The 14,568-nt window shown below is 55.0% G+C and overlaps 1 protein-coding gene across 1 annotated transcript in view; it reads right to left on the bottom strand.

Moving 5' to 3' along the window:
• The window catches only part of ALDH1A3 (aldehyde dehydrogenase 1 family member A3), a 34,548-nt gene extending 34,317 nt beyond the window's left edge, over positions 1 to 231 (bottom strand). The window contains exon 1 of the mRNA XM_036277874.1: positions 68 to 231. Within this exon, the coding sequence (XP_036133767.1) occupies positions 68 to 166 (99 nt within the window). The 5' untranslated portion in view covers positions 167 to 231. The remainder of the gene's footprint in view (positions 1 to 67) is intronic.
• Positions 232 to 14,568: the final 14,337 nt, after the last annotated feature.

The following is a 14,568-nucleotide window of genomic DNA, read 5'->3' as shown; positions in this document are numbered from 1 at the left end:
GTCATCCCGGGCCGGGCGGCCCCATGCGGAGCCAGGCTGCTGTCGGATGGGATGGGCGCCACCTCACCTTGGTGAACTTGACCTCCAGGTTGCGGATGGGGCGCGGCAGGGCAGGCGGCTTCTTGTCGGGCTGCCCGTTCTCCACGGCCCCGTTGGTGGTGGCCATAGCTCCTCACGCTCTCGGTCCGCGGCTGCCGCACCGGCTCTGCCCTGGGCGCTGCGCAGCCTGCTCCGAGGGTGACAGCTCCGCGCCGCTTTATGGGGAGCCCCACGCCTCCCGCCCGAGGGGGCGGTCTAATTGGCTGCAGGACGGGAAGAAGGGAGGGCCTGAGGGAGGGGAGGGGGCTGGCCCGCCTCACCCCACCCCACCCGCCGCCCCTGCGAGAGCCGCGCACTCCGCCGCCCGGAGGCTGCCCTTGAAGGAGCTCCCCGAAGCGCCACCGGCCCCGAAAGTCCCAAGGCGCGGGCAGCGGGCCCGGACAGGGCGCGGGGACCGCAGCGCCCAGCTGTCTCCCCGAAGTCGAGCGAACTCGCCCGTGGCACCTGCCGCCCCCTGCCCGCTGCCGCACCGTGTTGTGGTCCAACTTGGGCGGCGCTGCGCCCTGGCAATGCCCGCCCGCCTGGGGGCCTGCTCCGCGCCCTGGGTCCGTCCAGTGGGGCGGCCCCGCGTCGTTGCCCACGTGCCTCGGCCGCTGCTGGGTCCCCACTAGCAGGACAGACGGCCGCGAGCCCCCTTCGGCCAGAGCTGGGACAGCCGGTCGGCTGGCCAGGAATTTCCCCGGGGCTCTGGAACTTCAAGCGCAAAGTAGCAAAAGGCGAAGGAAAAGCTTCAGGCCCTTCCTGCACAGCGCCCTGGAGTCCCGGCAGATGGGCCTTTGACCTTCAGAGGATCGCACCGCCCTCCAGCCCAGGGCTCCCGGATGCAATTAGTTTGATTTTTAAAATGCACGAATTATACCGCAATTTAAAAAAAAAAAAGGAAAAAGAGAAAGCACATAAGAGCTTTGCAGTTCTTAAGCGTGGAAGCCCAGAACTTCCCAGGGAAGCAAAGGCCCGTCCCAACCCCTCTCCTTTGACCTTTCAGAGACGTTCCAACTGCAGGGACTGCCCCAGGTCCCCTCTGAGACGCGGGAGCGGCTTCTCCTGCACGTCACCCCCAGGTTTCTGGCACAATAACGAGGGGTGCAAACTCCCGGGACAAAAGTAGTGCTCAGCGCCTCGGTCCATATCCTTCTGTAAGTTCAAGTGATCGGGTACTTCTTACTGTCTGAGGCTCCTCCTGTTTGTTTTGGGGGCTCCGTGTCCATCTCTGTCCCCTCTCTCCTTCTGGGTGTTCTGGGGAGTGAGTGGAGTGAGCTTAAAAGCTTTTGCAAACCCCTCCTCAGACCACCTGCCTTCTGGGGGTGAAAGGGTCCTATGCCATTATGGGTGAGACTCCCAGGTGAGGCGTGGAAAGGGGACAGGGGGTCCCCTGAACGGGTTAGGGTTAACTGACATCAGTGAGCCTGTCCTGCCTGGATGCTGGGCTCTCCAGCCTTGACCTGCCTCAGGGCAATGCTGTCTCTTTCTTAAGCTGCTCCTGCCAGTCCTTGGGTTCGCTGTCCTGGGGTCCCCACTCAGGTCTCCTGGACACATGTGGCAGGATGCTGAGCCTGGGTGCCTGGGGTGCCCCAAGCGTCATGAGCTGCGATGAGCAAACCTTTTTCAGCTGAACTGCCCTTCTGAGGGTTTTGGGGGGAGGTGCTGGATGGTTGAACGTAAGTCACTCAAAAAAGAGCTTTAAAAAAACCCGAAAAAGTGTAGAGGAAACTGAGTTGATGAAATAGCGTCTGGATGGACGGATGGAGGCAGCCAGGCCGGGCGCAGGGTGAGAGAGTGGATGGAGCCTGCACTCCACCTGCTCACTATGAAGTCAGGAATGCAGGTTGCCTCACTTCACACCCAGACACCATCGTGACCCGCAGTGCCTGGCTTTGGGGACCCGATGGAATGACACTGACTGCGTCACCTGCAGCTCCACCTGTGGACACCCACACCCATGATCCTGGGAGCCTGGGATGGCGCGAGGCATTCGGCCACAGCAGGCAGCTCCCGGAGGACGGGCCTGGCTCCAGACTTGTCCAGACCAGCAGGCTACCTCTGCTCCCCTGTCTTGCCACTCAGGGGGAGGAAGGCAAGAGGCTCTTATTCCCATTTTCCAGGTGAGTAAGCAGAGGCGTGTGGCCACCTGCCCCAGACCACACCAGCACCGAGGAACCTTGGCCAGACGTGTGGGGGTGGGTGATACAGGGGGAGGGGCATCTCTCACCTTCCTCTGCACCCTTCTTTCACCACGGGGAGCTCCTGCATCTGGCAGCCTCGTGTCAGGGCAGGGCAGAGCCAGAGGAGGTTCTTGGTAGCAGCAACCCTTTAGGCCGCACCTGTCATAGGAATCCACCCCGCTAGGGGAGGAGGAAGAACCATTTTCTCCCACAGTCGGCCACCAGGTGTCTGAATGGCAGGGGGACAGCCTGCACGCCCAAGGTGCTGGAGGCCCAGGCCCTCTGGCCACATCCCTGACCTGGCTTCCAGCTATTCACTCTTCCGTCGGACGTGCCACCGCCCTGAGCTTCAGTTTCTTTTTCTGTAGAACAATCTCCCTCCCACTGTGCAGTGTCTGGGAAGCTCACGCAAGAAACGGGTGCCGAGTGCTGTAGACACTGTAAAGTGCTGTGTACACGCCAGTTCCTCGTTTTCCGGTTCTTCCCAGAGAGGGCTTCGTCTCAGCAGGCTTTTCTCCTGGGAAGTGAGCAAGTTCCCCTGGGATCTCTCGGGCTCGTGGAAAGCTCCCGGGTCCACAGACGCTCTGCGCACGCAAATGATCTGAGTCCACGACGTTCCACGTAGAGGACGTGCTTGTTCAGTGAACACGCCATAAAAACGAGCACGAGTAAAAGACTAAGATAAAAGTCAAGTAGACCCCCGTCCCCCTGGAAAGCGCACCCTGGTTCTGTTTTTAAACACGGCAGGATGTTGAGATCTGATGCAAATGTAGTAAATAAGGATGATGGTGATGGCAACGGAGCCCCCATTCTGTTTTCTGTCTCAAGTCTAGTGCCTAAGCTTCACTGGGGTGCTCAGAGCTGCGGCTCAACTGCAGAGGTGTCTCCCAGAGGTCACACACCCCACCTCGCAGCAGGGTGTCGAGGCCAGGCTCTGGGACCTGGGTGTGGACCCTCTCATGGAGCCTAACCCTAGTGGTTGAATGGAGTAGGGAGGCAGTGTAGTTCTTCATGGCAGGTGGCTTAAGCTCAGTTTTCTTGGCGATAAAATGGGCAGACAGGTGCCCCTGCAGCGAGGGAAGGTTGACGTCACTGGGAGCCCCCTCTGCTGGTATCAATGAACTTGAGTCCATGTTTTACGTGAATCATTCAATGTCGCCCAAACTTGACTTGAGTTGGGAGCTACTCGCCCTTCATGCTCTAGAAATAAAGATGCACCGAGCTCTCTCTCTGCGGCTCTCACCTGTCCTCAGGGATCATGCAAACAAATTGTGTTCCTGAGTGACGCCCGAGCTGGACCATCGGGTCTGATGAAGACGAGCCAGCTGCCATCCGGCCACGTCGAAGAGAATGAGCCGCAGCTCTGCTTCTACTGGCTGCTTCCTCTTTGGCCCTGCGGCTCGTTCCTGGGAGACCTTCTGCACACGACCTCGGTCTGAGGTCAGTCAGACGTAGAGCGAGTAGAAGCAGGGAGCTGAGTACATAAAAGCAAAGAGGAGACATCAAGGTGTTTGTGGGCCAGGCCTTGATTAGGCCTCACACACTCAGCCTGACAGCTCATGACTGCGGGCACCTCCTCCCGGTCCACCTGCCACCAGGAACTCTGGTGATTAAGATGTGATAAGGCCAGGGGACACACAGCAGGTTAGAGACAGACAGCTGGCTGACCACCCATCCATCCTTCTTCATCTTTGTTTAGAGAGGGGGGGGGGAGGGAGGGAGGGAGGGGAAGGGAGGGGAAGGGAAGGGAAGGGAAGGGAAGGGAAGGGAAGGGAAAACATTGATCAGTTGCCTCTTGCACATGCCCTGACTGGGGATCAAACCCACAACCCAGATATGTGCCCTGACCTGGAATCGAACTTACAACCTTTTGGTATACAGGACGCTGCTCCAACCAACTGAGCCACCCGACCAGTGCAAGAAAATCCTGTTGGTACAAAGTCCCTCACAGGGATGGGCAGGTAGCCCATCATCCAAGGGGCCCATGGTTTTAATTGCTGGGGCTGCCCCCCCAAAGCCTGCTGAGGGAGGGACCAATGCTCAGAGAGCTGACATGACCCCAGAGGTCCCTGGGCCACCCAGGCTTGGGAGCTGTGTGGTCTAGCCAGCACTTAATCCAGGCAGCGAGAAGTCAGACTTTAGATTTTTAAGTACACAACATTGAACTCGCCCCTTCTCATACCATCACCGACTGTCTCAGTGACAGGATAGGGTGTTTGCAAACTTTCCACCCCCACTTCAAAATTCAGGGATGCTGAACTTTAAATCAAGCTTGCATTATTTGGGGGTTTGAGGTCAGTTTACTCGGGACTAAAGGCACTTCCTGGTGAAGGGGCTTCTGAAAGAGTTCTGGAAGATTCTTGGACACAAAGTTTCACAAAACAGTTTTGCCGAGTGAAGCAGAGACACACAGATTTCGTTCCCGTTGAAATCCACATGGGGACCAAACATCTCAGGACAGGGGGAGATACAGATTGCCAAGCCCCAAATGTTTGAAAACACATTTGAGTGTGTTCGTTTGGCGAATCGCACTTGGGCTTATCTCTCCTAGCCCCGCAGTGATGAGACTTCCCTTCTGCCTTACTGAGGAAGCGTCCTTTGGGTTTTTGCCATGATTCAAACTCTGGGGTGGGTACAGGGTGGGGAGAGGAGAAGTTGTTCAAACCTGGGTTCTCTGGAGTCCAAGCTCCTCACTCAGAACTCTTGAGGGTCCCTGCAATCAGAAAGTTCTATAAAGCACAACCATGGCCCTGGCCGGTTTGGCTCAGCGGTTAGAGCATCGGCCTGCGGACTAAAGAGTTGAGGGTTCGATTCTGGTCAAGGGCATGCACCTCGGTTGCAGTTCGGTCCCCAGGTTGTGCGGGAGGCAACCAATTGATGTGTCTCTCTCACATCAATGTTTCTCTCTCCCAACCTTCCACTCTATCCGAAGATAAATGGAAAAGTGTCCTCGGATGAGGATTAAAAAAAAAAGCACAACCATGACTTATCATATGTTTAGGCACAGCAGATGGGAAGCCTATTTATGTATATTTCCATCTAGTTGTGTTTTTTTTTTTTTTTTTGATCTGGCATTATAGTGATTTTAAAGCAATCACCCCACCCACAAGGGAATAGATTAATTAGTGACCTGTATAGCATTTTCAGATTTATAGTGCTTTTCATTTTGAGCATGCTTGCAAGCACTGAATTTGTATTATATTACATATTCTATTAATTCTATGATCCGATATCATAATTATCATCAAGCGTAGTTTATCAATTTAAAGACAATGGACTGGATAAGGTGTGTTTTTCACCATAGTAAAGAAGCATAAACATTAGGAACAAAACACAGAATTATAGACCTTACACGACTCACACGTGCCTCTTATAAATCACGCGGTCACCTCCGTTGCTCTGAATCTCAGCCCCCCTTTCATCCTGGGAACCACCAGTGTTTACACCTGCTTGGAGTGTCCTGCACTTCTCCGGTTGGCCACTAGGTGTCACGAGACCAAATCGAGTAGGAAATTGCCACCGAAGTTCGGGCTACTGTGAGAAACAGGAATTCCCCAATTAAAAGAAGTGGTGTTGCAAAGCTTATTGACATTCGAGTCCCCCAAACTTTCACTGTGTCATGGGCACAGTGCTAGAACTGGTCACCAGGGCCCAGGCTAGCCCACAAAGGCCCATTAGCTTCTTCATGAGCCTAAAATGGGTTCCTACCTTGGAGACCAAACTCGAGTAGGGTGACTCCCGACGCAGGGAACACTTGGGCCTCGCACCAGAGCTCCTCAAGCCTCAGTCTCTGCTTCTGAAAACTGGAGCAATGATTCCTGCCCAGCAAGGGGGTCGTGGGGATGAGCGGTGTGGCGAGCCGAGCCCACGCACAGTGAAACAGGAAGACATTGCTGCTGCCTTCTCCTGTCTCATTAGTCAGGGTCAGGGCTGCTTCTGCTCCATCGCTGTAGTCCACGCAGGCTACGGGGTCTCCTGATCAGGCGTTGGTAGGGCCCCTGCAGCACCAGGCAGGGAAGGGTCTCCACTCGCCACCAGTGCTGTGGGTGGGCAGGCGGGGCAGCTCTAGAGACAGCCTCTCACGCAGGTGTGCATAGGAATCCCCGGGCATCTTGTCAAGGTGCAGGTTCGATCCACAGGTCAGAGGTGGGGCTCAGGATTCTGCACTTCTGACAAGCTACTAACACACCTCTAAAAGTCGTCCCCAGTGGGGTGGCATTAGTTCTCCTGGGAGCTCTTTAGAAATGCGTGCTCTCGGGCCCTGCCCTAAACCCACGGAGACAGAATCTGCCCGGTAACCTGGAGTTCGCTAGGAACGCCGAGAAACAGAACTCTGCCTCTGTCTGCTTTCCGATTGGCTAATATCTGGCTTCTCACGAAAGGCACCCCTGTTCTCGCGACCTTGTCAGGATGGCTGAATGAGTTTCCCTTCTCTTTATTTTCAGAGTGGAGATGACTTCGTGTTTCCACCGTGAGCCCAGGGACACTTCAGTACCTGTCCCAGCCAAGAGCCACCTGCACACACTCTTCAGAGGTTCCTACAGCTACGCCCCAGGGAAGGGCGCTGCAGAATCTTAACCAACGCAGTTTTACAAGATCGAAGCCCAGACACAGGGCACTGCTGTGAGGAAGAGGTATATTTTCATCACACAGGATGAAAAGTGCTCATATACCGACTGGTCCTGACTTCCAGGGCTTGAGGAAAGCAGGTTGAACTGGATGGAACGAAGACTCAAGGAAGATAGGAGGGACCTTAAGCCACTTTGCAGGTTAGACCCCGTGCCCATTGGGATGGATCTTACCAGGCCAAGCAGCCCACTTTGGGACAGGACGCCCCTCCAGGTGGCAACGGGCCTGACTAGGTGTTTTCCCAGAGGGGCAAGTGTGGACAGGGGACAATGGAAGCAGCCAATAGGAGGCCAGCAAGCCGGGTGGCACCAAGCCTCAGGTCTGAGGACCGAGAAAGGTCAGGGCAGGGTAAGCCCCGCGGGCTAGGAGCGGCTACTGTGACTCAGGCTGCGTGGTTAGAGGTGATGACTGTGGGCAGGCCAGGGACTGGTGGGTTGTTTCAGGCACCTGGCCCTACCGCACAGTGACCCAGGCTTCTTTGTAAAAGCATCAACTCTAAGCAAGTTACATATTCCAACTCAGGGGGGAGCTACATCGGAGCAGACGTGGTTTCTATTTACAAAACTACTTCATGCTTCTCTGGTGTAGCCATTAATTTGCCATTGGGCTTCTCTACTACACTGTGCTCTGTGAGGGTAGGAACACAGGTTTTCCACCATTGCCCAGCCCAGTAGCCTACACAGTGATGCACCCCCACCCCCATCGCTAAATGCATGGCTTGCAGCCTCCCTCCAGCATCCTGTTCTATTCTCTTTACAACACTGATCACACCTCTTCTAGCTGTTGGTTTGTTGTCCCGACTCCTAGACCTCAGTGCTTAACGGTGAGATCCCAGCCCCAACCACCAGGTGGCGTTATTGACCCAGGACAGCTTGGTGTGAGCTATTTCTAGGGGCCCCCAGAGAGTCAAAATGCCAAAGACCATTGACGTGGCACCTTCCGGAACTGCAAGTTGGGTAGTTTCTTGATGATGTGCAATGAAAGCGTCAGGACTAATTCTTTTTCTAGAGCAAATTAAAATGAGGCCCTGGGCTGGGACGTTGATAGATGAAATAACATGATCAACGGTTAGAGAACTTACAGAGACTATAGCGATCTCCAAACCGATTTCTCTTTTCTTTTTGCACAGGTAAATAAACTTCCGGGACGGAAAGGGACACAGTGAAGAGATGCTATTTTTGGATATAGAAAAGTGTTTTAAAAAGAGAAAAATATTGCCCTGGCCGGTTTGGCATAGTGGTTAGTGTCAGCCCGCAGACCAAAGAGTCTTGGGTTCGATTCCAGTCAAGGGCACGTACCTTGGTTGCGGTTTGGTCCCCGGCCCTGGTCGGGGTAGGGTGGGAGGCAACCAATCGATGTGTCTCTCTCACATCGATGTTTCTCTCTCTCTCTCCCTCCCTCTCTGTCTGAAAATAAATGGAAAAATATCCTCAGGTGAGAATTAAAAACAAAAGACACAGAGAAAGAAACAGTCAAGATCACACTTCTGGGCCTTCATGTTGCCACATTGCGGTGACACAATAGTAACCATAGCATTGGCTCAGCTACCCCAAGGTGCCAGATAGTGTCAGCTCTACCTGTGGGCAGGGCCGTGAGGGTCACCTGGTGCCACGGGGCTGGTGAGCCCGGCCGAGCATCACCTGGGCTCTCTGCCATCCTCTGGACTCGCTCTTTCTGCCTGGGCCCAGCACCTCTGTGTGAGGCATTCTCCTGTGTGCTTTATTTTTTATTTTTTATCCTCACCCGAGGACATTTTTCCATCTTTTGTTCAGATAGAGCGGGAGGAAGAGAGAGAGAGAGAGAAACATCGACGTGAAAGGGACACATCGAGTGGCTGCCACCCGCACGACCCAACCAGGGCCGGGGACAAACTGCAACCGAGGTACACGCCCTTAGTGGGAACTGAACCCGGGCCTCTCTGGACCGCAGGCCAATGCTCCAACCGCTGAGCCAAACCGGCCAGGGCTCTCCTGTGTGCTTTAAAGGGGAACCCTCCTTAGAGAGTCTCCGTGCGGGCAAACTCTGCAAGAGCCCATGTAGGCCTGACTTGGGCTGCTCCTAGGTGGTCTCTTGGGCACAAAATGAAAGCCACCAACTTATGGCAAAGCTCCCTTCCAAGGGAGAGGGAGACAGAGCTGCCCACCCCAGAGTGTGCCCCGCCCTGCCCTGGCTCAGGAAGCTGCATCGTCACCAGGCTGCTTGGCACAGCCGCACTGGGCATGGTGTGTGTGGGGTGTTGGTTCTCAAGAGGCAGAATGCTTTTCGGTCTTTTTAGTTATTGCTTTTTTTTTTTTTTAAACACAGCCTGCAGCTCTGAGCCATCCCGTAGAGTTTCTATGGCTCCACCCTGTACGTTCGGGCTGACAGACAAGCTGAATTCTTTCTGGTCCAGTTGTGCCGAGTGGATGGGCTGTTATGTACACTCAATACCCCAAGAGCCCGTGTGCAGAGGGCTGGCGTTCTGCCGTCTGTCACACCTCTTGTCTACCTAGAGTCCTCTCTCATTTGGCAAATGATCTAGCAACTTCCTCAGGCTAATCTTTATGATGGAAGGACTCCTGGTGGACAACTTTCCCTGCCCACCGGACCCATCCCATGAGGGACGGGAACAACGGCGTCCCCGGTTGCTTCTTGGTGACACGACGATGTTGAAGCTTGACCCTGACACAGCCCCGTTGAAAGGCCCTGCGTTGTACGAATGACCAATGGGATCCCAGCCCGTCCGGGTTCGGCCGTCACGGTTCACTTCACTGAGCCCGGACACTGGTGACATTCTGCTCCGGCCGCACCCCGGGGCTGAGCTCTGAGGCCAGGGGGCCCGGCCTGCTCTTCCCAGGGAATCGTGTGTCCAAAACACGTGTGGGCAAAGCAGAGTGGGGTGGAGAGGGCCGAAGGAGCCAGTGCCGTGCGTGACGGAGCGTGGATGCCCTTGGCCTCTGGGCCCCGGTCTCTGTCACCTACACCTTGGCCCCATTTCTCCCTGGGCCCCTCACCGCTGTAAGGGGCAGATTTCATTACTATTTTATTTTTTTATTCATTTTTATCCTCACCCAAAGACATTTTTGCATTTATTTTCAGATAGAGCAGGAGGGAAAGAGGGAGAAAGAGAGAGAGAGAGAAACATCGATGTGAGAGGGACACATTGACTGGCTGCCACCCGCATGACCCCAACCGGGGCCGGGGACAAACTGCAACCGAGGTACGTGCCCTTAGCGGGAACTGAACCCGGGACTCTCTGGTCTGCGGGTCGAAGCTCTAACTGCTGAGCCAAACCGGCCAGGGCTGTAAGGGACAGATTTTAAACATGGGGGTCAGAGAACTGTCCTCAACCCCCCGCACAGCCCTTGGCAGTGGGCTCTTTGGGTCACGTCCCAGCCTTGAACCGGCCTTCAGGGAGCGAGGGAGGCCGAGTGAGGAGGAGGGAGGCTGTGGGCCGGCTGCCCTGGTCCCACTCCTGACCCCAGTGGGGCGGGGCCTCAGGAAAAACCTTCACCTCTCGCAGCCCAGGCCTCCCCACCTGCATACACGTCATCACAGCTGCTCACGGGCCACGGCAGCTGGCCCCAGAGGTGGGCCCCCGAATGACACCTCCTGGAGTCCGTGTCCTGGTCGGTCCCCCACGTGCCAGGTCTGGTGGACTGCCCGTGTGGCTCCGGAGTGTGCTGAGTGACCCTGGGCTGGTCCAGGCCTGACCATTAGGAGATTCTGGCAGGTCTGCTTCTGCGCGGGTGGGGCCTGACCACCGCGGAAGGGGTCCAGTAGCATCCTTCCGAGAGACCATGTGGAGAGGCCATGGAGAGAGGAGAGGCCCTGAGACCCCGGAGAGAGATGAGCCCAGACATCGTGATGTCCCCACTGAGTGTGGCCTCCCAGCTGTCCACACCAGGGCTCCAGGCAGGTGGGCGACTCCACCGGGACCTCCAGCCTGGCCTGCCTCCACCTGACTGTACATGTCAGAGAGAAGCCGAACAAAACCAGGAGAAGGACCTTCCAGTTGAGCCCCAGACAGCACTCAGGATCCTGAGAAATAATAAAATGCCTATTGATCCAGGTCCCTGCGTGTTGGGGTCGTTTGTTTGTTCCTCAGCAACAGAACGTGAGACTTGGGACGTGCCCTCAAGTAAGGGGTGCCAGCTTCCCACACTGTGAGGACAGGGGAGACTTTCAGCGAACCCCGGCATAGCACTGGGCATAGAGCGGGTGCTCAGAAAGACCCGTTTTATTGTTATAAATGTCACCTGGTGGGTTTCCCTCTTCTGAACCCTAGTTAACGTCGACACCGACCTCTCGTGGACCCTGGCTCCTGATGTCCTAGAATCTTGTTTCACTCTGGAAAAGTGTGCCCACCCACAGGCGAAGCCCTGGTTCAGGGCTGCTGTTACATGCCGGCCTCCAAGTCAGCGCTGAGGCTACGGAGGTGAAAAGAACAGACACATCTCCAATCTCACAGCCCTTACGGACTGCGAGAAGACAGTCCTGGAATGAGACATGGCAAGAGAGAATAGTGGTGTGAAGTGCAGAAAGAGGGGGGCTTAGTTTGGTTTAGTTCAGCTGCTAGCGACAGAGTCTGGGAACCACAGTGATTTAAAGAAAAGAGAGGTTTATTTTCACATAAAAGACGCACAGAGATGGGAAATCCAACTCCACGCTCATTCATCAAAGAGCCTGACATCTTGTGTCTTTTTCTGCTCAGCCATCGTAGCTTGTGACTTCTGTCCTCGAGTTGGGCCCAAGATGGCTGCTGCAGCTCCGGCCGTCACACCTACATTCCAAGGGGAAAGGCAAACAAGAAAGCCTACCTCCAGGCTTAATTACCCTCCTTTTGAAAAATTTATCTGTAGTCCCTCCTTCTCCCCAACATTTTCTGCTTACATCTCCTTGGCCACTGATGACTGTAAACCTGGGAAATGTAGCATTTTTAGCTGGGTCCACTGCTGCCCCCAACCATAAGGGTCTGTTCGTCAAGAAGAAAAAGGAAGTGGTGTTGGTAGGCAATGCAGCCTCTGCTACAAGGCCTGCTCCTAGTCACAGAAGGTCATCCTGGAGAAGTAGCATTTTTAAGTGGAAAGAAAGTGTGAGTTAAGTAGGCAAAGAGCATTGCAGATGGACAAAACCAACCTTTGCATAAAGCCCAGAGGTAAGACATCTTATGGAGCCTTCTAGGAACTCAGAGGAGTCCAAGATGAATCTTTCCCCCCTAAATCTAATTCTCTCACCTGCTTAGCAGGGGCTTACTTTAGCTTACGTCCCGGGGAAACATGAGCCTCCCCTTCTACTGTGAGAAAAAACTAGGGTTGCCATTCACACTTGAGTATGAGCAAGTTTCCGCGCTTTGCAGAAGAACAGGCTTGTAGGACGAGAGAAAGTGGGGAACTGAAGCTACGGAACATGAACGGGGAAAGAGAAAACCTCAAAGCACCGGAGGTATACCCTTATCCCCCTTTTCTGGGCTGCAGTGCCTTCTGTGGACAAGGGCACAGGTGACCCCAGAGCTGTGAGATTTCCGACACCTTCCCAGAGGACCCAGCACGCTGCTACCTGTTTGCTAATTTTGTATCAAGCGCATGCACGAAACAATATAGTGTAACCCCAGCTGCCTTAGCTCCGGGCCCTCTAGCAATAAGAATTCCTTTTGTTCTGATCCCACGCATCAGTTCAGGATGTGAGGGGTCTGGAGGGAACTCAGATAGATATGCAGGCCAGACAAATGTAAAACATGTTGACTTCTTTCTTTTTTTCTTCTTCTATTTTTTTTTTGCCTTTCAACAACTGGGCCTGCCAAGCCCACTTGAACAAAAGGGGCTGCATTTTAAATTAGCCCCATTTTCCGAAACTGGTGGCCTGTCTTCAGTCTCCCAGGTTTCGGCCTGTGGTTACCTGGCCAGGATTCTCCGCTCCTCTGTGTCCCCTCTCCGGCTGCATCCCGTCTCTTCTTGGCTCGATGTCCCATCTGTTGCCCAATAAATGTTCATGAAGCCTGTGCACACAGAGGCTACACATAGATGCACAGCCTTAGATGCAATGAACCCAACACACGCCCGACGCCCGGCTCCCCCCACCCTGGCCAGAGCCATCGGCAACTGACATTTGCCGGGCAGCGTTTGGCTTTGGGACTTGGTGACCACACAGCCCTGGCCATTCCTTCTCCCTGGAGCTCCCCGTCCTCACACAGACGCTGTTTGGACATGTGTGGTTTAGGAAGGGATGGAGAAGGTGGTAGCCTTATCATCTGGGAACATAAGCGTGTTTACATACTTCCACTACGGGTCTCGGCGGCCGTCCATCTCGGGCAAAATGTTTATGTTCCCTCCTTTGAAAAGTGAGCCCTGACTCCTTCCACAGGCCTAAGTCATCGCTCTCGTGACCTGATTCTCATCTCAGAGAAGACATCACGCTGCTTCAATATGCAACAGTCTAACAGAACATGAAATCATTTGTTAAAGTTTCATCTAGTTGAGCCCGAGCCAAGGTATTCTTGGGTTGGGTTTGCACATCCACCCTTTTCTTATATAGTTAAAAAGAAACACACGACAAAATACCTATCCAGTGAGTTCACTGTTGCCAGCATCCAAGAGTGGACTGTGCAAGTGGGCCGTGCGGGTTTCCCGGGCCCCGTGGGTGGCTTCTTTGCCAAAGTGCAATGCTGAGTGCCCACTGTGTACAGTGGGTTGCAAAGTGGGGAGCCGGAGAAGGTGGGGGCTGGCTGCAGGGGCTCTGGAGACTTGGGGAGTCAGGCTAACACGCTGGAGGTAACAGGTGCTCCGGCCCTTGTTGTAAGTGATGCACTAGCCAAGATTTCACCTCGTGTCTGCTTCACACCCCCCTTTGCAAAATCCTTCTCACCCACTGAAGCCCCGTGTGAGAAGGTCTGTGTCATGATTCCCCTAAATCTCAGTGGCCTTCCGGAGTCCTTTGGTGACCCAGTGAATGCAGCGGAACCCCCCAAATAAAGAGCTGGGAAGATGAGAACCACAGCTTGCTTCCATTGTGATATCAGCCTCCTACCTGGAACACAGCGCAGACTGACACCCACACCTCATCCAGGTGTCCCCCCGTTTCGCACTTTGTCCTGATTCTGCTCCTGCCACAGGCCCTCCGCAGCCTACCTTGGGGCTCCCCTGGTCCACGTCCTCCCCACCTCGATGCTTCGGAACATGAAGTAGGAAGGGCAGAGATAAGTGGGGAGCAGCTGGTGGGTGGGAAGGGAATTTCCTTCTCGTCTGAGAAACAGCCCAGTGCCCTTGGGACCGGGCGATGATTAGGAAGGAGGGTTGGGTTAGCACGGCCCCAGATGGTTGCCCAGAGTCTTGGCAGGCCTCTTCAGGGCCCAGCAGAGTCAAAGAACATGCTGGGTAATCCACATTCTGTCCTCATCTGGGGCCCCGGGCCCCGGGAGCCTCTTCCTGGGCCTTACACCAGCCTGGCTTCTGCCCAGACACAGGGGCACGTCTAGCTGCCCCCTGAGATGCCCCGAGCTGCCAGGGTCCTGTGTCGCAAGCCCGGCCTCTTCCTAAGACCAGGAGGACAGTCTCCCTGGGCTGGTCTCTGCTCCCGGCCAGCTTGGCCAGCCTGGAGACAGTGACTGGGAGGGAAACCGCTTCTGGGGACTTCGGGAAACCGCGCCGGGCACCAGCGACCAGCTCCGCACAGGGCTGCGGCTCCCCGAGGAGGTCTGAGG

Source organism: Molossus molossus, unplaced genomic scaffold (genome assembly GCF_014108415.1).
Source record: "Molossus molossus isolate mMolMol1 unplaced genomic scaffold, mMolMol1.p scaffold_m16_p_24, whole genome shotgun sequence".
In the NCBI taxonomy this organism is placed as follows: Eukaryota; Metazoa; Chordata; class Mammalia; order Chiroptera; family Molossidae; genus Molossus; species Molossus molossus.
This window is presented reverse-complemented; position numbering and strand designations above follow the sequence as displayed.